The 23,329-nt window shown below is 34.4% G+C and overlaps 5 protein-coding genes across 5 annotated transcripts; 3 read left to right on the top strand and 2 right to left on the bottom strand.

The window, feature by feature from the left end:
• Window positions 1–4,706: 4,706 nt before the first annotated feature.
• On the bottom strand, window positions 4,707–5,432 carry LOC106787471 (histidine-rich glycoprotein-like). Its single transcript, XM_014749842.1, has one exon. It carries the CDS (start codon window positions 5,430–5,432, stop codon window positions 4,707–4,709), a length of 726 nt encoding a protein of 241 aa, XP_014605328.1.
• A 1,578-nt stretch (window positions 5,433–7,010) lies between these two features.
• Window positions 7,011–7,817, bottom strand: LOC106787473 (histidine-rich glycoprotein-like). Its single transcript, XM_014749843.1, has one exon. It carries the CDS (start codon window positions 7,815–7,817, stop codon window positions 7,011–7,013), a length of 807 nt encoding a protein of 268 aa, XP_014605329.1.
• Window positions 7,818–9,048: 1,231 nt separating this feature from the next.
• LOC106787474 (histidine-rich glycoprotein-like) lies at window positions 9,049–9,792 on the top strand. Its single transcript, XM_014749844.1, has one exon. It carries the CDS (start codon window positions 9,049–9,051, stop codon window positions 9,790–9,792), a length of 744 nt encoding a protein of 247 aa, XP_014605330.1.
• Window positions 9,793–15,048: 5,256 nt separating this feature from the next.
• On the top strand, window positions 15,049–17,727 carry LOC106787493. The gene is made up of 2 exons (XM_014749877.1): window positions 15,049–17,150; window positions 17,403–17,727. The coding sequence occupies exon 1, from the start codon at window positions 15,449–15,451 to the stop codon at window positions 16,340–16,342; it is 894 nt and encodes a 297-aa protein (XP_014605363.1). The 5' UTR covers window positions 15,049–15,448; the 3' UTR covers window positions 16,343–17,150; window positions 17,403–17,727.
• A 1,104-nt stretch (window positions 17,728–18,831) lies between these two features.
• Window positions 18,832–20,074, top strand: LOC106787475 (dopamine N-acetyltransferase-like). The gene is made up of 3 exons (XM_014749845.1): window positions 18,832–18,945; window positions 19,083–19,588; window positions 19,833–20,074. The coding sequence occupies exons 1-3, from the start codon at window positions 18,832–18,834 to the stop codon at window positions 20,023–20,025; spliced, it is 813 nt and encodes a 270-aa protein (XP_014605331.1). The 3' UTR covers window positions 20,026–20,074.
• Window positions 20,075–23,329: the final 3,255 nt, after the last annotated feature.

Here is a 23,329-nt window from a genome sequence, read left to right on the forward strand (position 1 = left end):
ATATATGAATGGAGGGTACTTCATTTGCATAATCAAATACTATTATTATTTAATTAAATAATTTATCGACATTGACTGTTGAAGTAAAAGGACTCCGATAAGTTTTTTTTCGAACATGGAAAAGTTAATTATTAAAACCTTGAATAATTTAAGCCGATCAAAGACGATAAAGGTACGAGAGTTCGAAGTAATAATCGAATATGGAATATATTTAACGTGACAGTTTTTAAATATTTATGCAAATGTAAAATGAAAGTTGTATTATATAATCTTGTTTATACTTAATATCGTTAAATGTTGATTTTAACATTTGTTTTAATTGAATCGTTTTTAATAATTTGAAAAATTAATGATTATAGTAATAATTTATAATGACCTTATCGCGTGTAGATATTGAAAATAATACTTTTATATTTTTCGTCATATGAATTAATCAACAAAAATGGTTTAAGTAAATCTGAAATACATTAAGGATATTAAGCTATTATCTCTTTGAACTTTTTTTGATAATGGAACAAATAATCTTTTTTATAGCTTATATTTGTCTGAGTAGCTGTATTATTGTTCAAACGGCAACACGATATTGAGCCTTATCGGTTTGTCGTGATTTATTGCCAACGTTTTCCTTCACGAGTTTTCTTGCAACTTTTTTTTAAGAACTCATACCGCAATAAAAGGATTGTATTGGATGAAAATTGTAGGATCGAGCTTACATCTCCTTGATTTTTTTTCCTTTCTAAAATGAAATTTCACAAGTGGTTAACAAAAAGTCGAGCCGATACTTGATACGTTTTTAAAATACAATAACAACCGTGATAAATTCATTAATTTTCTTTCTAAATATAGATTTATTCGTAAAAAAAATACACACGTTTTATCGTTCTCTTGAAAATACTTGACAAGTAATTATTTCCTTTTTTTTTTATTTCCAATGGTTAACATAAAAATAATAGAGGTCTTAAAATAATTAATAATCTATTTTATAGAAATTGACGATAAAATAAGAATTTTTTCTAATTCGCTAAGAACGAATAGAAAGTCGTTATAATATTATCGAACGAGAGGTATAAAAATAATAATCCGCATCGAAAGATATTAAAGGGTTTTAATTAAAAATTTGAACTGATTCGTCCAGGCGATTATACAAAGCCGATAATCTATTATACATATCATACCAATCGCGATATGGTAACATTTTTCGCGTTTGGTTTGTTCGGTTACAATTGTGAATTTCGAATTTTGTTGTAGGAAATGACCAACGAAGCTTTCTCACGTATTTCCTATCCCCTTTTATATTTTTTTGTTTCCTCTCTCTTTTTTTCGACCTATATACAGCAGAGTACTCGGTTGTTCGCTTTTTGCTAAATTGACACGGCTGTTACGATATATCTAAATGTTTGTACGATTCAGACATATTTTCTCTCTTTCTTTTTCTCTCATTCTCTTTTTCTCTTGTCTCTTATATTTTCACGTTAGTGAATGCATTATTCGTTATTCACGTTTGAGCATGCACACACATTATGTCGATATGCGAACGGGCAGCCGGTGTAACCCGTCGAAAACACGTGTTCACGTTAATTCGAATCCCTGGCGCCTTCTGCATCGGAAATGTTGGTGCTAATAACGCGAAAGAGAGAAAGAGAAGATACGACCTATTAACTAGGGATAGCAAATAAAGCGAAACGTGATATTACATAACTTCTCTTTCTCATAACTTTGATGAGCGAATATTTTACACATCGTTTATTATTATTTTATCGACCGATAATCTCGCATTACTATATTTAACAAAAAATTACAATTTCATATTAATTTATAAGAATAATTATATTTGGAATAATTTATGAACAGATTTGATATTATTATTATTATTATTATTATGATTTTTCTCTCAATGCATAAGTAAATATATTATTTATATCTAGCTAAATTTGATTTCTCTCTCATATATGTATAAATTATTATATTATATTATATATGTAAAGTTTCAATTAGATTATAAATTTATTAAAGTATTCGATCCCCCTTTACATTGGAATAAAAATAAAAAGGTAATAATCGAGGGGTTAGCAATTTTTACTATATCATTTTATGCAATATTAAATATATATATATATATTCGTACGCGTTAGTTCGCACATTCTAAGATAACCAAGAAAGGGCAGCGTATAAACAAGTTAAGCTTGGCCATAGTATTTAATCCGCAAGCTCACGACCATCAAAAGAGCTTGCCTTATGCGGCTTCACGATGCAATTTTCATTACACTGCTCTAGTACGCGGACGCGTTTATTATTCGTAAGGTTGCTGCCGCCTTGTGAAAATTTTATCAAAGGTTCTTCTACTTATATAATATAAGACGAGCTTAGGACGGTGGCGCCGGTATGTTGTATTGTCTGATATCAACTACCCCGTCTAGCTGGTTTCTCCTTTAGCGACAAGGGCACAACGACGATGAGCTTCAAGAATTCGTAGGATTTGCATACTGCCTTTACTAAGTGAGTTATATTGTCTTATTATTTTTCTCTTTCTCTTTCATTTATTTTTCTTCTACAATTATAATATATTAAGTTGTGAATTTTTAGTAAAGAAGTATTAACAAAGCAAATTTTTTTTTTTTTATAGCGATAACAATGACAGCAAAGATAAATTAATAAATGGATACAATTAATTTTATGATGTATTTTTTATTAATGATTATTTTTATTATATGTCTTTTTTTACTATCAATTAAAAAATCCATTTCCATAATTACCCCATATAATTATTTTTTAAATTGATAATAAAAGGATTTAAATATATCGATAATTTCTATTAAATAACAGAGATTATTTTATCCACAGGCTTTTGATAAATTTTTAATCATAGTTTATGAAGCGAATCCAATTCGTTTTAACGTTCAAAGAAGGTGATCAGTCAGAGGTGTGAAAGCGAGAGAACGTTACTGACTCGGAACGAGTCAAAGAGTAAATTGAAGTTGGTGGGAAGTGGCAGGACATCCACTATTAGGATACTAGGCAAGAACGAGAGAGATTCTTACTGGGTTTGCTGCTTCTGACTAGTAACTGACTGCTATTTGCATTGTTAATTAATAGCCATTATTCTCTCTCAGAGAAATTTCGTTCGATAGTCATAGCAATCGAAGAGATATAACGATTTTCATTGAAACTAGTTTGTCATTTAATCCAATCGTCTATCAAACACCACAGTAATACATAGTTGATTAAAATATTATACATTATTTTTACTGGGAATGTAAATAGCCGAGCTTTTCAAATTTATTGTGAAAAATGAAAATTGCATTTGAAACTTTTTCTATGCATGATACTTACACGTACGATAACTGAGAAACTGTAATACGTTCTTTTTATTTTTAACTTGTTAAAAATAAAAAGATGTAAATAAGTAATCTAGCTTATTTGTATTTGTTTTTTAAATTGCATTCATCTATGTTACATTATTTAGCTTACATAAGTAGAAGATAAAACTGATCTGGTATACGCGTACTGTACATATATGTATATATGTGTTTACATATAGAAAGATAATAGCAGATGCGAGGTTAACATTTCTCCCATATCACATATCACGTACGCATTTAGTGTACTGTTCCTCTTTCTCCTTTTGCTTATTTTTCTTTGTATTAGAATCACTCCAATTACATTAATTAATCCGACAACCCATACGTGCAATGCAGATCAGAACAATAGAGGGTACCCGCTTTTTCGTCATCGTTAAAACGAACGGCTGGGAACATCAAGTATGCTGCAATAGTTTACACGAATGCGATCCTTCAAACAATGCTTTTACCAAGATCGTGTTTTTTCGAATGATAAGAGCAATGTTCGAGTTCGTAATTAAACGATCATTATATTGATTTTCTTTTCATATTATAAGATTAGATTACTCGGTGTATGTAAGGAAAAAGTTTACTTACAACGTTCCGTAAAATTATATCCAATTTTATTCAATATATTATTTGAAATGTTTTAATTACAATAAAAATTTTTTCATTGTTATATTATGGTTATTTTATAACAATGCAATTTTAAAAATCCCAATTATTTATGTATAATATTCAAGCGTGTCCATGCGTTCTTGTGGTTATTGATGCATATTTAAACTTATGTGGATATCTATTGTATTTTTTCGTTTAAGTAAAATGTTGGTAAAAGTGTGTGAATATGAAATATAAAATGAGATATGAAAGGAGATTTGAGAGAATGCAGGTCCTGTTAATAGTTTTTATTTCAACCGAGTTCAAAGACATTTCTACACGAATGAATAAAGTGAAAGTATTTATCTTTAAGCGTGAAGAAAAAGATCCTACCTCTGAAATAATCTTTTTACTATTTTATATAACAGAGATAGTGTTGGAAGATTAGTTGGAAAGGAATTTTATGACACCAACGAAGTGTAAATAATACTTTAACCGTAGTTCTTTCTTGCGATTAAAGACAAGTAGAAAAGCTATTAATGATATTTCTGGGAGGTTCGTTTTATTTCTAACAAAAACAATTTATTTTAAACGAACATTATGAACGTATTAATTAACAAAATTAACAATCAACAATATATAAATATAAAATATCATTTGAATTCCGTTACAAAATTGTACAGGGTTAGGACAATTATGTTGAAAACGTTGAGGAGAACAGCAGATCGAGTGAAAGAACAGCTGGTGGTATCTCCTAATTAGATGACTTTCCTAATGGCCGTGTTTGTATTTCCAATCTTTGTGATCTTCGTGACCACCCTTTTTACCATAATGAGAATCGTGATGGTAGTGTTCATCGTGTCCACCACTATCTTTATGACCTTTGTGATCGTGATGGTGGCTACCCTTCTCGTGATGGCCCTTTTTACCATAATGATCTTCATGATCACCATGATCGTGATGTCCTTTCTTAAAGTGACCACCTTTTTTGTGACCATGCTCGTGATGATGACCTCCATGATCTTCATGATGACCGGAATCGTGATGCTCGTCGTGAAATTCTTTATCCTTTTTAAATTCATCGTGCTTCTTTACTTCGTGATGACCCTTGGTGCTGTGTCCCTTACCGTAGTGTCCTTTCTCGTGAAAGCTGTGTCCCTTTTCACCTTTCTCCCCTTTATCATGTTCTCCATAATAACCATCATCATGATGATGATGTTTTTTATGTCCTTCGTCTTCGTGAAAGTGTCCAGAGTGTCCCTCTTTGTCGTGATGACCTTTTTCTCCCTTATCGTGATGATGATAACCTTTGTATCCCTTATCTCCTTTTTCACCATGTTTATGATAATGATCGGAATGATGCTCTTCTCCGCCACCTTTTTCAAAATGATGTTTGCTAGCAGCTGTCTCTAAATCTTTTAGGTCACTAATTTCTCTAGCCAGGGCCAATGTGAGAAAAAAGGCCACTGTTATCAGAACACCCCGCAAGCCGATCATGTTGCTTGTTTAGCAGTATGGTTGATATTTGGTAAGGTAACCCACTGCCAGTTCAAATGCACCCAGCTGATGCAAGTGACGGGATGGGATCTCGATACCAGGCCGATTAATTTATACGTTTCGTACCCGGTCCAGAACTATGTATTGGCAGATGGAGGTGGGTAAACCACAACAGCAGTGGTGGTGTTTTCAGCTAGGTTCCTGTGGTGGGAGCGAATAGTTTCGGTTTCTCTCTTCGTTGCGCTATATAGAGATCGTCCTTTCTTCTTTCTGATGCATTTTTAAGTTGCTTTCTGCTCTCATGATCAGGGAAACAAAGTCATTTCACCGAGTTTTTTTGAAGAAATTTTATACGTAACCGGTTGATTAACTTTTTCAAATAATTAATGATCAATGTTCTATAACATTTTGAATTAAATTAATATTTAATAATCAACTTTATCTCGTAATAATTATTAATATCGATCGTTAAATAAGAGAAATTAGTTTAAATAATATTTTTACTTTCAATATTATTATTATTATTATTATTATTATTATTATTATTCACCATAATCGATATTTAAGTGAACGAAATTTATAGTTAGTAAAATAATTACAATCTTTTGGTCAATTATTTCAATTTCTGTTTTAATATTTAAGTGATATTATGGAAATAGATCAAATAAATTTATATTGATTCTTCAAAATTACTACGTTAAACCATTTCACATACCGTTATCGTAACATAATTTGTTGTGCGTGCTTTGGCATAATTAGTTTTTGGTATTAGTTGATTTATTATCATACGTGCTGGAGAATATTAAACTGGATTCGCTATTCGATATGCGTATCGTGACACTGTACTAATGACGATTATCCTTATTACTCTCATTAAATATAAATATTTTATATTGTCATAATTATAATGATTATAGAGGATTATTTATCCAAAATATAGAGTAATATTGTAATAACTCAGCCTACGGTGTAATTAAGACAGGTCAATACAAAAAATTTGATTATATACCAATTATAATTATTTAATACATTTGTCATTGTTATTAAAATATTACATTAACATATTATTCTTCAATTTTGAAAATAAAGTTAATCGAATTATTAACAACTATGCATTAAAGAAAATAGGAGTTTAACGATTGATGTAGCATTTAATATAAACTACCAGAGAACGTTCGCAACAATATTAAAAATGAAAAAGAAAGCAGAAAAATATTTTAAGTGAATCTCCATGTAATTATTAACGTTCATATATTCATATATAGTTTTTTAAAAATAATTAGTAGTTCTTTAATAGATTCATAATAATAATCACAGTAATTTTATTTATTATCAAGATTTATTCTGAAATAGAGGATCGTGGGTGTATATATAATATAAAATTAGATTGGAAATTTATCAAGAAAAATATATGCGATATATGATTTGTATAATTGTTTTATATTTTAATTATTAAAATTAACAATTCAGATATTGATTAGGAATCAAAGAAGTTTACAAATAATCAACGAGAGAAACAATGTTTTAACGATGCAACAGCGTTCAAAATACAATAGAATGAACTTGTTGCAATGATAATTAGTGGTGATAACCGCCGTGACCACCACCGCCATGACCACCGCCGCCGCCGCCACCGCCGCCCCCACCGCCACTTGAGAATCCGTGAGACTTTCCTCCATGATGGTCGCCCTTCTTCCCATAATCTTCGTGATGATGATAATGTTCTTCGTGACCATGCTTTCCATGATGACCCTTATGATCTTCATCAAAGTGTCCTTTGTCGTGGTGTCCCTTCTTTCCATGATGATCCTCGTGATGACCGGAGTGGTGACTTCCACCTTTCTTATGATGCCCTTCTTTGCTTCCGTGATGTCCATGGTGGGATCCATGTTTCTCATGATGTCCGCCTTTGTGATAATCATCATAGAACTTATGTTCCTTGTGGAATTCATCTTTATGGGCTTTATGATGATACCCATGGGTTTTCTCTCCTTTCTTGTGACCCTTTGAATGACCGAATTTGGCACCCTTGTGTCCATGCTCGTGCTCGTGATGACTACCATGATGCTCGTCTTCTTCGTGGTGTCCCTTCTTATGTCCACCATGTTCACCATGATGTCCTTCGTGATGTTCCTTACCATAATGACCATGTTCACCTTTATCGTGATGATGTGAACCCTTGTAACCCTTATCTCCTTTCTCTCCGTGTTCCTCGTGATGATGTCCATGATGCTCATGGCCACCACCAGACTCGTGTTTATGACCGTGATGGCTAGCAGCTACTTCTAGATCTCGTTCGTTTCTCACCTTTTTTGCCGATGAGAAATCGACGATCGCATAGAGGAGAAAGAAAGTCAGACATATCCGAAACACGTAGTAAGTCATTGTTGGTACTTTGACGGACCAACGAGTACGAACGACTGACCAAGCTTATCCACACCTAAGCTTATATACTTGTTGCTCCGCTACTGAATTCGTACGTAATCACTTTCGTTCTTTCTCATCGACTTGTTCACAAACCGAGGTTCGAGTTTCGTAAATCTTTTCTACCATCTAGCGCCACCAACATCTGGCGAACGTGCTTTCTTAGGTTAAGGCTTTTCGAGAAAAGCTTTCCGCAAAATAATTCTTTATTTCGTTCGGTTAAAACCAAGCTCGAGATATAAGTATTGTACAGGAGACTATTGGACTTACTAAAGGAATAAGATATGAGCTTCTCTAACTTATAACTTACATTTTTAATAATATTGTTGCATTGCCCTTTATCATATATAAGTACGCCAAAGGTTTGTACTTTGTGGTCTGATGGCAAGTATTCTTTAAAAATAGAATGGACATACAATGTATTTTCTAAACAAAGCATAATCTTTCAATCTGAATTATAGTTTGTGAATGATAAAAGTATTCAAAAAATTCAATATCGCTTTTTTTCTGAATTGTCTAATAATCTTACGAATATTATATATGTATCCATAAGATAAGTTATAATTAAATTGTTTTTACTTATAATACCTCGATCGTGTAATAGTTTTTCGATAAACTTTCTATTTTGTTTTATCTCTAAGAATTTCACGGCGTTATTACCGTAAATAATCTTATTTTTGCTAATAATTAAAATAATAATTATCGCACATAAATGAATAATTTTATTATTAAATAGAAATGTTTCTATTAGAATAGTATTAATCAGATAAATATTTAATTTCAAAAAATTAATGCAATTTGATATCTCAAGAAAATGTGTTAAGTCACGTTGGAATAGTAAGAAAATAGTGGTAGGAAAGTTTTAGACAGATCGAGAAGAGAAAATCTCGGATTAAAAGATATTTGTGCAAGCGTGGCGACGATTTCGATCGAGATTACATAACGTTCACGATAGACGGATTGCTTGAAATCGATATTACGATTTGAAGCAGGGTAAAGAGACGTAACTTTCGCAACGAACTAATCGACGAAGAAAAGGAGCTATTTCTTCCCTAACATCGACGATTATTCTCCGTCTTGTATATAATACGAGAGTAACGCTTAACTTTATCACATCGAGCGCAGCGCCGAAGCAAAACGGGTCGTCACGGTGGGTGCTGTTGGCAAATATAGCGAATATTCAGTCAATACGATGAGGTGTTTCGCTTTGGTGATTTGTCTGATAACGATTTCGATCGCTCACTCAATTTTGGTTGAAAGCCAAAGAGTCAGGAGAGATGTGTTTGACTTGGAAATAGCTGCGTCTCATCATCATCATCATGAAGAGAAGGGTGGTGGTGAAGAGCATTTTGCCGATCATTACAGCAAGCACGGCGAAAAGGGAGACAAGGGCTATAAAGGCGGACATCATCACGAAAAGGGTGAAAAGGGACACCACGATAAAGGGGGACACTCGGGACACTATCACGAGGATGAAGGACACAAGAAGCATCATCACCATGATGATGGTTACTATGCTGAGCATCATAAAGGTGAAAAGGGAGAGAAGGGCCATAAATTTCATGAGAAGGGCCACTATGGCAAGGGTCATAGCACCAAGGGGCATCACGAAGTTCATAAACTAGATGAATTTAAAAAGGACAAAAAGTTCTTTGACGAACACCACGATTCCGGTCATCACGAGGATCATGGTGGTCACCATCACGAGCACGGTCATAAAAAGGGTGGCCATTTCAAGAAGGGTCATCACGATCACGGTCATCATGAGGATAAATATGGCAAAAAGGGTCACTTCGAGAAGGGACATCATCATCATGATGAAAAGGGTCACAAAGGTGAAGGTGGACACGACGAGCATTACGAACATCATTCCAAGCATGGTAAAAAAGGTGAACATGAGGATCACAAGAAATGGGGATTTAAAGATGGACATTGAATCTAAACAATTACTATTATTGTTCTTTGTTGCATTACATTTGTTTCTAGCTGTACTTATTATTTGTAATTACGCATTGCCAAAATAAATGTTTTCTTACGTAAAACATCACAAAACCGTATTCACGAGCAATTATCGATACACAGAGGGTAGACATTTAAACAAAGATTTTTCATGAAAATTTATCGATATTTCTTTCAAAATATTATTTCGTTATATCAATCACACGCGTTCTGTTTTGTAGCTGCAGGCATGAAAAAAGGAGGTTACTTATCAAACTTTCATTTTGAAATAAAAATAATTGTATATAGAGTCAATTATTTTTGTGTATGAGAATTAAGTAATACTGTCACGCAAATTTAAACGATTTTGATGCAATCATATACTAATCTATTAATATTTATCGTTACTTTCACCCTGCCTATTAGATTCAGTTTTTTTATATCTATGTGGAAAAAAAGTAAGCAGTAATTATTTATTACGAAAAGATAATAAAACTATTTGAAATTTCAATGAGAATAATAAAATACTGAAATTCTTAATAATGATTAGGATTATTCTACAAATTGGTGGTAAATTATATAACAAAGTAATCGATAAATAAAATCATGTATAAAAAAACTAATAGATTGGTAGAAATTAAATTAATATCAGTTGTCTAAGTGCGACGAATCATCGTTAACTTTTTCCTTACTTTGTTTTTTTAAAAATGCAGCATTCTCGACGTAATGCTCTTTTCCTTTAGCTTCCCTGTCGTGTCCTTGAGCACTACCATATTGATGTCCATTGAGAAATATTTCCTTCTGTGCGTGTTCGTTCTCGTGGTATCCTGCATCCAACTTTTGGATGTTTTCTTGTCCACCTTCCGTTTCTTCGTGTTCACTGTTCTCCGAGCCATAACTCTCTTCGTGTTCGTCGACGTGCTCGTTGTTGTAAAAGGACGTATCCTTTTTGTATTCGTCTTTGTGGTAAATGTTATGAAACCCCGAAGTTTTGTGACCCTTTTTATGAATTCCGTTTTTTCCATGACTTTCGTTCAACAGTTCCTTTGCAGCAGATTCATTTTTGCCGTATTTCACATTTTCCTCTTTCTTATCCTTTTTTGATTCAGTAAGGTCTTCTTGATATTGAGAAAGATAAGATTTTCCGATTGCTTCTTTTTCATCTTTATCGAAATCTTCGGTTACTTCGTATCTATTGACGAGCTTCTCGCCGTTCTCAGTTTCTTTTTCATCCTGATAATTCGAAAAGTCGTTGATAGCGAAATTATATTTGTCATTGACTATTCCGCTCGTTATATCTCTTAAATTTAAATCTGGTATAATGAAGTTATTGGCCCGACGATTATTCTCGAACTTATCACTATATGGAACATTTTGTATTCCAATCGATTTCCTTAAATTATCAGTTCCTAAATTAGAATGTAGTCTGATATTCGTACCATCAAGATTCAGTTTACTCCTCGAAACCTTATAATTTTCTGCTTGTCTTGGTAAACCATAATATCGTGAGCGAGCAAGGCTTCCTTTAATGCGAAATCCATCGCTTCCATCGTAATCGAATCCTTCGATGTTACCAAGGCTACTATCCTGTCCACCTAAACGTTGTAAATTCGATTCCGCACCGAGAGTACCTGACGCAAATATACGTATAGCAATTATTACGATTAAAATGATACCTTACAATTTCATTATATTGTTAAATCACTCCAACGATTACAGGAGATATTTATAAAAAAAAATAACATTTTAACTAATACCTTTGCCGATATTTCTTATTTTATACGCGGTTGGATATTTAAACCTGTTAATTGAGTTAGCCACATTTAAATCAGAATTTCTAAATTTATCGTTTTCATTAAAAAGCTCAAAGTCATTTATTCCGTGGTTTCCAATTGTATCATATAGTTTAAATTCATTTCCCCTTTTATTAAACACGTATTCGCTTTTTGAAGTTTCCGAATCTTTTAATATTGATTTTTCCGAAATATCCTTAATTCCTTCGGGTTTCTTAATCTCAATTCCTTCGGATACTAACAAACACATTACACTCACGGTATAATAAATATTAAGCTTCATAACTCCGTCAATAAATTTTATTTTATTTGCTTTTGATAATTAAGCTCTAGGAGACTGAATTACCTGTATCTGTTTAATTGTAAGTATATTTGATCTGCTGACTCTTTTATAGGATATATCATGTCCAATATATATAATTAATTCCAAATACGATACGTAAAATTAGATAGATTATTTTATCACACCATATTTCCTTTTTGATTTCGAAAATAAATTGCATATCCGTTATTTCAATGGTAGAGTTCGATTTATTGACCGTAAACGTGACATTATTTCATAAAAGTAGCTTCCGATCGACACACGATTCATTGTTTTTAATCCGTAGAATGAACTATTTCTAATTTAGAAAGTAGAATACAACGGGAATGTATAACAGACGGTATTACATCACTGCCTTACTTGACAGTTACTCACCTCGGTGTTACGCTAATTGATTGATGAATACTTTGAAATACGACGAATTTCGCGTGTTATGTGTATCGACAAAGCACTGCAAAAATGTTAGCTATGATTGACAATGTTCAGTGACGATCTATTTATTAGTCATGTACGTTGTACATCAAAAAACATTTTATTACTTTTTCTTGAGTATGTAAATCATATAGATGGATAGCCTTTTGCGATGTTACTTAGTATTAAACAATATGAGAAATTTATGAAATCAAATGTTGCATAAAATTAATTCTTATATTATTCCAAATGCAAGTTATACAACATAGTAACAACAGAGTAAATATATAAATATTTACATATCAATGATCATCGTGAGTTTTCGAATATCCATGTTTCTTTTCGGCTCGTTCTCCACCTTCTCTCGAATAATCAGAGTAATCTTTGTGATAAGAATCTTCGTCTTTTTCGGAATGATGTTCTTGATTGCGACTAACATCGTGGCCTTTCTTGAAATCATCTTTCTTCGTCTTATCCCATTGATCGAGACCGGAATCATGATGAGATTCCTTTTTATAATCGCCCTCCTTTGCATTATTATGCTGATCGAAAGAAAAGTGTTTACTGAACTGTCCGTCTTTGTGGTTTTCATCATAAAAGTCGGTGTTCTTTTTATATTCGTCTTTATGATAGACTTTATGGAAACCATTAGTCTTTCCTCCTTTTTTATAATACGAGCTATTTTCACGTTTAGCACCCTCCTCATTCTTTTTCAAGTCATCGTGTTGACCGTAGGCACCGGATGTATCAATGTGTTCTTTTTTCTGCCCACCCTTAAGATTGTAGTGACCTAAAAACATAAAGTATTTGGAAGTGTACCAAATATTACAAAATACAAATTTCTTCTATATTCTATTTCTGTCTAACGATATGATTCAATTTTTTAAAGAGCAATTATACAAACCAGCTTTCTCAGCTGAATCATACGTCTTTTCTTGTTCTTCGTTAAATTGGTCATAGCTATTGCGAGCACTATCACCTTTTTTCCCGTTAGAGGAATGCTCTTCGATTTGAAAAGAAGATCCGGCATCTCCAAGATGACCATGATCCTTACTATATAATTTTGGAGAATGTCCCAAATGATCATGCTTAAATCCTTTGGAATGATACGTTTTGTGAGCATCGTCATATCCACTATCATCTTCATCGTCGTCTTCATAGTCGTCATTCTCATCATTGTCTTCGTGTTCATCGTTGTATTCCTTGTCTTCATCGTCGGTTTCCTTAACGTCCTCGTTACTCTTCTCGTTGGCATCACCCTGATTGCTATCCTTTCCTTTTACTACCTTCTCATTACTTAAATGCACGTAATAAGGTGATAAGGGTTTCTGTGGGACAACGTAGACACCTTGAGCTTCCACGTGATCGTTACCCGTCTTTACGTAAGACAATCGCTGTTGCATGTAGGGATTCGGCTTCTGTCCTACGTTCGTATAAGAGATTACAGGCCTTTCATAGAGGGCTGCTGTTTGAGGAACCGACAGAGCAACAGGTGCAACAGCACCCTTACCACTACCATCGACGACATAATGTATTGGCAATGGCGTATCATAGTAACGTCCGTTCCCATAATTGGTGTAATGAACGTAGGTTACGGGATAGTTTTGTCCTTGTTCGTACGTGTAACCCGTAGCAGATGATTCCAGGTCGGTTATATTCGTTTTTGAGATCGTCATCCTATCCATTTTCGTTGGTGCTCCATCGTTAAGCTTGATCAGGATAAATGCAAGTATCGTTGCTATCGCGATCATGATAAACACAGGGCAAACTTGAGAATTGTTAGGTGTAACCAAAGGTGGCCTAACTTACTCTGGCACCCATGTTAGTAACCGGTCTAGCTTTTATATACCTATGCGTAACTAAGGTCCTTCGATCGTCGAATCAAAAGTAGTCGTTCTCGTAAGTACTTTCTATGTACCTAAGTATCCCACGGTCAGTGATATAAATTCAAGAACAAAGTGTTATTGACACTGCAATTATCCTACCGTGACCATTCCTGTGAATCGTTCAAATTTGCGTAATTTCATTTAGACAAGCAACTGAAATTTCGGTTGGATCAGTATATATATATATCTGTTATGCCGAGAAAAGATATTATTGTGTTACTCTTTTAGTCACGCTGGATTCAACGTGGTGGGATAATAATATCTTATGTATGCGCAACATTCGTTCACGCTTTTGCGTCGATCGATAGTTATTTTCAACGGATGAACGATTTTATGATATGTCTTAATCTCATATTCAACGATATTTCTTCATAATTTTTGTTATTCAACATTTGAATACTATTGATGGTTTACTAATAATACATATAGATTTAAGATGAGTTTAAAAGGGGATCTTTCACAGCGATTAGAAAAAAAAATAAAATAATAAAAATAACTTAAAAGTAATTTTAGAAAACTTATATTCGATTCATTAAAATAGTATAACTTTAAAGTATATCAAAATGTGTTGATGTGTTGTTTGAAAACTACGTGATAATATCTTCTTCATGTGATATTCAATGTGTCAAGGCTGGATTATAGTAAAAGCTCAAACGGATACAATGAGAAGCCCGCCGTGTAGGCTTGGGAGTTTTTTATTTTCAAGAGTTGGGCTGACATTTGAGAGTAGTCGAACGAAACTGTTCGACTTTCAACGGATCGAGTAAAGTAGGACGACCTTGAATAGAATGTATAGGCGACGGAGAGACATCTCGGTGGGTCGCGCAAAATCGGAGAGAACAAAGTTCGTCCATAGCATCACTAGTCCCGAGAAGTACCGTCCTTCCAGATGTACTAGAACAGTTCTGGACGAGAGCCAATCGTGCGCGGGCGTTTCACCGATCGGTCAGGAGATATAAAAGAGCTCGCCACATGGCACACTGATTACAGTTTATTTCAACGCGAGAACAGAAACGCCGCGAGTAGACGCAACGAGATTTAAGAGAAAGAAGAAAGAAAACAACAGAGAAAAAAAAAGAGAGAGAGAGAGAGAGAGAGAGAGAAATACTTAGTCACGTCGACGTTGCGTTTTCCCTAACCACAAACGCTCGAGAAAGAGAAAGAAAAAGAAATATAGAACCTTCTGTTTTATCTCAGACACGATAAACTAGACACGCTAGGTGTAGACATAGAGAAAGGAGAATGAAAAACGTCTGGGGGTTGCGGTGGTACGTTCTCTGCGTCGCCGTTGTTCGCGTTTCAACATATCCGGTGAACAAAAGTGACCACACAACACGATCCGATCTCGAAGCTTTTTCTACCGATTATATCTTCGAAGATTTGTCGCCAACTAAATTTATTGGCGTCGACAGCGGTTTGGAAGATTTCGATTTCCAGCCGGGGGATAAAAAAAATACAAGGGTAGAGAATGTTCTTTCACCTTTAACTTTGGAACCAGACGCTGAAATGTTACCACCTAATTTTAAAGGTGTTGTACCACCGGGCGTGGATCATATGGAACTTCATTTTCGAGAACCACAAGTTATGGCTACTAATTCGAGGAGTGTTTTTGATAACGGTGTTAGATATGTGCTTTTCAATCAAGCGTCTCAAGGATTAAAAAATGATAAAGGTCGTGAGAAGGCGGTTGAATATGAAAATAGATTAAAGGGCGTGAAGGGAAAAGAGAAACAGAAAAAGGATTATACTGAAGCCGGTGGTAGGAAGAAAGTACATACCGTGATCAAGAACAATTTCAATGATCAAAAGGATCAGGTGTTTAACGAGAAAAATGGAAGTTATGGGATTAAAGATAATCGTAATAAGGATTATAAAGCTGAAGGCTTTCATAGCGTATATCACAAGGACGAACACAACAAAAATTCGGATTTTTACGACAATGATCATCAAGGTGGGCATTTCAAGAAACACGGAAGATACGGCGAAAAACATAGTTCTCTTGAGCACATCTACAAGAAGGGATCCAGTCACGATTCAGCCTTCGATTTGGCCGAAGCCAAGAAAAAGGGTGGATCGAAGTCTCTGGTCAAGGAAGAAGTCCAAGGTCATCCTGTTGTGCTACTGACTACTGGCTAAGTCTACTGGCTTCTTTCATAACCCTCGACGAATTAAAAAAGCTGGACTTGTTAAGGGTTGAAAATACCGTTCGATGTATTTTAATAAGGTGTATTTAATTGTTTGTCGTTGTGCGTACGATTAAAGAATAGACCGTAGATTTACGTGTTACTGTTTATCGAAGAAATTCATAATTATTTACGGTACCGGTGTTAGATAATATTTCCATGTTGATTAATGAAATGATAAATCTTAAAAAATGTCTTCTAATAATTCTTCTTGTTTGATAAGAAAAGTTTCGACGAATGTAATTCATAGTATGTACGTAGGTAGGTAAACGATTAGAATGTTTTAAAAGATACATATTGTACGTACAAAGATTAGAAAGATATTGTAACCATGTTTCTCCCTTCTGACAAATTTACTTTGACGTATCGATTTCTAAGGAATTACGTTGCCGGGGTGTAAAATAAAATCAAGAGCAGAGCAGAGTCGTATCGATAATCGATACATTCCCAAGGGGACAATACCTCGATCGGATTGCAGGTTCATCTTGACGCATTGTCCTGTTCCTTGATAACGACCATGGAGCAACCCCCGACTACGTTTCCCACGGTGAACAACGTGATTTGCCGACGATGGTTACGTTGATTAATGGATATTAATAATGTTCGCCATTGTTGCCGCAATAAATCGTGATTTTTCGTCGCGGTTAGCTGAGACACGAATAAAAGGTGATAATTGATGCGTCGCTCGCTTGGACGAGAAAGGAGGCCGTTGGAAATGGAGGAGAAAGAGGAGGATGAGTAGGAGGCAGCTTTTGAAGCAGGTAACACGCGCGAGCGCGCATATGGGTATACGCGCATCCCCCCTGTATTCTGACTCGGATGAGGATAACTGAGGTACCATTCCCTTCGTGGCTCAGTGAGCTCGGGTTCCGTGCATTCATCAACAATAAGCCGCAGCAACCCCAAACACACTCCTCCCTTTCCTCCTTTTCCCAATCTACGTGTATGCATGCACGCTCATGAGTACGTCCACGTGTTTATGTATATGCGTGTGTGTTTGTTTGTGTGCATAGATGAGCGTACGTCGTAGGTTGTGGAACGCGTTTGGAATACATAAATCAGGTGCACCAGTCTGCAGGCTGCTGCCAGCCATATCACTTGGCACAACGGCTATGAATGAATAGAGCCGTACCTGAATTATCGTCCGCCTTTGCAGATACTGAGAGGAGGACGCTCGCGCACGTTCCACGACAACAACGGGTAAACAAGTGTGAATTTAAAACCTTAAACTTTATCGTTTAATAAAAGTATGATAAAGACGAGCCTGTTAATATTCTTTTATCTCCATGGTTAAATATTTAAGTGTCAAATTTGTTACATTAAAATGATATTCTTCAATATATGTTATCTAATGATTTATTATTTATTTTTGCTTGTAATCAATCGCGGTGTCAATATTTCGTTTAATATTTAATATTTAATCGAAGTATTTATTGTGGTATTATGTATATTTAACCATATAAGAGTACGATGATACAACATGAAAGAAATTACCGCAAAACGTCTGTATCAGTTGTTGAACAAAAAAGAAGCAAACAAGAAACATGTTGGAATCTTTTCGATCACGTCGTTTCCAACGAATCTATCGATTTCCGAAAGAAACGCAATTTATCTTACGTTAATCTTTCTCCGAGTAAGCCAGCGTAAAGAAGAAGGTGGAGGAGAAAGAGGAGGTGAGCATTCCGTGTGTCGTTTTTCGCTATCTTTCTCTTTTTATTCGTTTTATCCGAGAATAACATGGTCGAGAAGTGTTCGTGCGATTTCACGTGAACGAGCAATGTTGAGGGCTCGATCACTTTGATGCGAGACTTTATTGTCTCACGGACACCCGCATGAGGAACAATCCATCCTGGAAAGAATTTAGAAAGAGATAACAAGAATTATAAACTTTTGCGATATCATATGGCACATATTATTAATTTTAAAATATCGTCAATTTTTTAAACAATATTATTACAATCAAATTTATATGTAAGTTAGTTGAAAAGTTTCGAGCCTAGCATATTATTTTTTGTGTCAAAAACTCACTTTTATTTAAAAAAAAATACAATTTCTTTTTTTTCTGTCGAGGCTCAGAACTTTTCAACCCACCCTCATATGTTAATGTCGGATAATTTTAAATAAACTGTTATATAGCTATATCAATTAAAAAAATTGAATTTGAAGGAATGGCAGTATTCATCAAATTTCAAAGCACACAAGATTAGTTCGTGAAAAGTTTAACCCGCGTGATTGTGGCTACAGATCGACAAAGTATCGCTATAGTTGACAGATATTAAACCACGTTCACACATATGGTTCGGTTATTTGTTTGATACATATATAACGTCTATCGGTATTTTACTCGGTGCACACGAGCAAGCTTCTATTTTTTTGTTTATGCATTATTTTTTACGAAGCGAAGGATTTTCACAGAAGATCGACGATGAAATATAGAGAAATATGGTATCGTTACTTTCAAGATTAATCACCAACGCTACAACTTTCCAATGCGCCAAACTTTTTCGGAGTATTGAAAAACTTCGATATTCTCAATCTCGTTTTAATGCTTCAAAAGTGGGTAAAGAATTCATTTGTTCTGCGAGTAATATTTAAAAGAATAAAGATAACGTAACTTGATTAAACGATTCTTTGAATTTATTTCGTTTCTATTTTTAATCCTCAACAAAAAAAATAATCATTTTTATTTACAGAAATCTACAGATTATATTACTCGTTTGGCAATGCCGATTGATTATGAAAACGTACTAAGTCTTATGTGTGGGACTTATTTTAGACATGAAGCAACTATGATAAATATCGGGATTAGCGAGGATCCACCATTAACTTCTATGATAAACCTCACGTTGGAACTAATGAAACACGGTATGACGATAATTGCAGAGAATTCAGATCATTATATAATCGGTGCTGCCATAAACATTTGCTCGTGCCCATGGGATCCAAAGAAAATGATGGAATATGCTAGAAGGAGCGAGGAAAAGGGACCAATACGGGATCTGATAGAGTTCTTCGCTTACGTGTCTAGTAAGCCAGATGTCTGGAATCGTTATTGCGTTCACAAGGTGTTTGAGTGCAGCAATGTGGCGGTCGATCCAGAATATCGTGGAATGGGTATAGCCAAGAAGCTCATGGAAGAGAGTTGGTATCTCGCACGAGACTGTAGTTATCGGTTGTTCCGTATAGACTGTAGCAGCAGGTGAGCCCAACCTCTGTAATATCGATCATTTCAAAAGTATCGAACGATGGTTATTTCTTTTCGACTTTTTTCCTTCAACTAAAATACCATATGTTATTTCCAAAGTAGAAATTTCAAATTCAAGTTATTTTTATTATTTCAACGTTTGCTCCTTTATATAATTACTCTTTATAAAAGAAAAATATTATTTTTCAAATTTGAAAAATATTTTCTTTGTAATTTGTATGTACGTTCTTTTATGTAGACACACAGCTAGAATCGCACAAGGTTTCGGATGGAATAAAATCTGCACGATACCTTATTGTCGATACGTCAAGAACGGCGAAATGGTATTCCAACATATACAAGAACCTCATACGGAGATCGAGGTTTATGTCGATCGTGTCAATTTTCTTGAAGCATACCATTTGCCATATAAAAGCTATAAGTCAAAGTAATAGCAAAGGATAGAGAATGAAAAGAGATAATTTGTATTGGAGAATAATAATCCAGTTATCTTTAATAATCATTAATAATTATTTTATCATATATAATATTTCGAAAGATTTCAAAACATATTATTAATATGGATTATTGTCTATCGAATTGAAAATATGCTTTATTCATTTCGTACAATTCCTAGATCTAGAGTCAATGTTATTTATCGATATTAATACCCGTTTGCATAATACAACATGTATTTATTTTCAATTACACTTGTTCTATTTGAAAAAATGATTATTATTATTCATTATTTATGAAAAGCATAAAAATTTATTGTAAAAAACGAATAACTTAACATTCTTACAACGTACCGTAAGATTATAATTTGACTAGAGATAACATCATAAAATATATGAAATAGGTGTTTAGAATGAATGAAACGCGTAAGTTTAAAAAGTTGTACTTTTCGTCGGTATCCAGCACGGTGAATAAATTCAGAAGGATATTTCGGCCCTCTCTTGGCTCGAAGATAAAGTGGAATTGTTGGTGCCGTGAGCAAAATACATCGGCGTAATGCGAAGTGCCCGCAATAGTGGGGCTCTACGGGCGTGTTTACGAGAGGGTTGTTCGAATGGGGAAGGGGGTTGCTCGCATGCATCATCGGTGCAACTAGAGATAAATTCTGTACGCGCTGTGCTCCAGTGTGTACGTCGTCTTTACTTTGGTCTTAACTAAAATCCATTAAAGCCAACGATTTATTACGATACCCTTACCCTTCGTACGACGTGTGTACGCGGACTCGTTCAGGAGGCAGTCTAACACTTCCTGGCCACCTTCAGGTGCAGTTTAAACGCAAATTAATGACGTTGGTGGTATATCCAGTGAGTATACCTGTCTACGTATTTATATACTTACATACCAGTACTTTTCATATTTTATTTCGTCAACTTCGTTTTAAGTTTATGGAAGAAAGAGAAAGAGAGTATTCGTGCAAACCGTGCAACGAACAAACATTGTGTTTCTGACGTATTTATATGAAAAAGGAAAAAGAATTTTATTTAAGAAATATAAAATAAAACTTGAACGCGTTTTTGATAAATACGTTAAAACGGTGCTACACGCTTTTTAAACTATGGTATACAACATTTGCAATACGTATGAAAACTTTTATTACGATACTTTAAAATTAACTTTAGACAAAATCTTATATTATTTTAGATGCCTGCATAGATCGGTACTCGATGTTGCATAAAAATCAACAAGTAGGTTTCTGTCGATGACTCTGTTCGTTATTAAAATAAGTCCTTCAGAAGATAGAGAATTTCGATCCATCTTCTTTAAACGACAGCACTGACCTATTTTCTAAATGCTGCCGTGGCCGAGAACAGTTCTGAGAATTTATATAGGCCAGAGATGTCCCTATACGGGAGACTTAACGTCGTCACGGTAAAACATCTTTTTTGTGCTTTATTCGAGCTACCAACGGGCGTCTTTTCGAACTCAAAATTCATGTATGTAAGAGTCAGCGGTATTCAGATAGGATAAAGAATAACCTGCGGTATGGAATTCATTAACACCACGTTACAGTGAGTCTTTTATCGTTCAACAGATTTCTAAGAAATCATCTAGGTCAATATGACAGTCTGTCGACATCTCATTCCAAATGTTGAAGAGCATATTTTTTACGAGACCGAATAAAAGCATCGGATAGAATTGAAATGACATTTTTAATCAACGTACGATGATCATTTAAAAGAATACAGAATATAGAACGATCAATTATTTTTGGATACGAAAACAATTGCAATTGTTTTAAATTTCTCTTTTTCTTTATCAAACAGACCACACCCTAACAATTTTTCTCTCTTATCTTGATGCAATTCAAAAAGTATCTTCTGCCGATCTTGAAACTGTAATGATTAATGGAGTTAGAAGAGCTACGCGCGGTTCCGTAATACCGTGGCAACTATCGAGTCGGAATTACAGTTGAGAAACTTCAAGGTAAGTTAGGTGTGTGCGACGTCGTCTCGGTTGGAGGATTCTCTCGTCGCCTTAGCTGCCTTGACTGCTTTGAAACAGCTATCCGACCACGTATCAAACTCGATTTGATTTTGATTCGACATACAGTAGAAATGCATTTAATGCCTACTAACCCCTTCACCAAGTAGTCTTATAAAACACCCGTATATGAAACTATTGCAAGGTACAATACATTGTGTTGTTCATGAATTTTCAAATACATTTGTTACAGAATGTTGACTGTTTAACTTGAGTATTGTTTATTTCAATTTTTCTATAAATTGAAACACTATGTTAGAATGTATAGAATTATGTTTGAATGTATGTACGAAAGTCAAGAACTGATAAAAACGTCTGCTTCATAAATGGAATTTCATTTTGACGTCTCTTTTAATCTTTATTATTTTACATATATATATAATTGTTGAACGAGATAAGCCGATTATAACAACTTCAAAGTCAAAGTTTCATTAACCTTTTGTAACAAATGTGAATGCCAAGTTAAATGGTTTGCTCTTTTAATTTAATTTTCTGACAGTAGATTTAACAAAAATTTTAATACATTGCTCTAAATTCTAATATTTGTAAAATATATTTAATCTTTGTGCTAATGAATAGAATATTAATCAGTATAAATATCACTTTTTCAGCAAAGAACATAAACCGATGCTTGTCTTGAAGTTTAATGGACGAAGTAAGGATCACGATGCATCTGAGAAACCGGTGTGAAGGCGCTTAATCTGCATAATTCCAATCCTACAGCGCGAAGCGTTCGTTCGTTCGTCGGTGCATTTCTAGAAGCACACGTTCGCGTCTAGTAATACCCGTCTAACATCGGGAATTGTTTGCCGAATTGAAATAGTTTGAGTCGAGACATCCGCCCTTATCTACCATCAGCTGGATAGCTCCCTCCCTTCCTCTCTCTCTCTCTCTCTCTCTCTCTCTTTCTTTGGTCCATATCACGTGATCATGCAGGTAGAGAAATTGCGAGATAGAATTGAATTGGCAAGCGAAATTCTTCTACTTTAAATAGTGGACTTTAATTAACGAATACTCGTTAGGAAATAATGTAAACATTTTCTTGTATTTTAATTCTATTGATTAAAGTTCTAAAAAAAAAGATTATACGTGATCTGTAACTCGTTACATCTTTGAAGCACTTTCTTGAAAGTTTGTGATAACACTTAACGCAAATATTACATTACTTACTGAGGTTAAATAACCGATGGAAATCATACTTTAAGCGTCACTTATAAAACTGAAGAACGTTGAGGACCTTTAATTTGGTCTCTTCAAACT

The sequence above is a fragment of the Polistes canadensis genome, unplaced genomic scaffold, assembly GCF_001313835.1.
Source record: "Polistes canadensis isolate GaletaPanama2010 unplaced genomic scaffold, ASM131383v1 scaffold_102, whole genome shotgun sequence".
Classification (NCBI taxonomy): Eukaryota; Metazoa; Arthropoda; class Insecta; order Hymenoptera; family Vespidae; genus Polistes; species Polistes canadensis.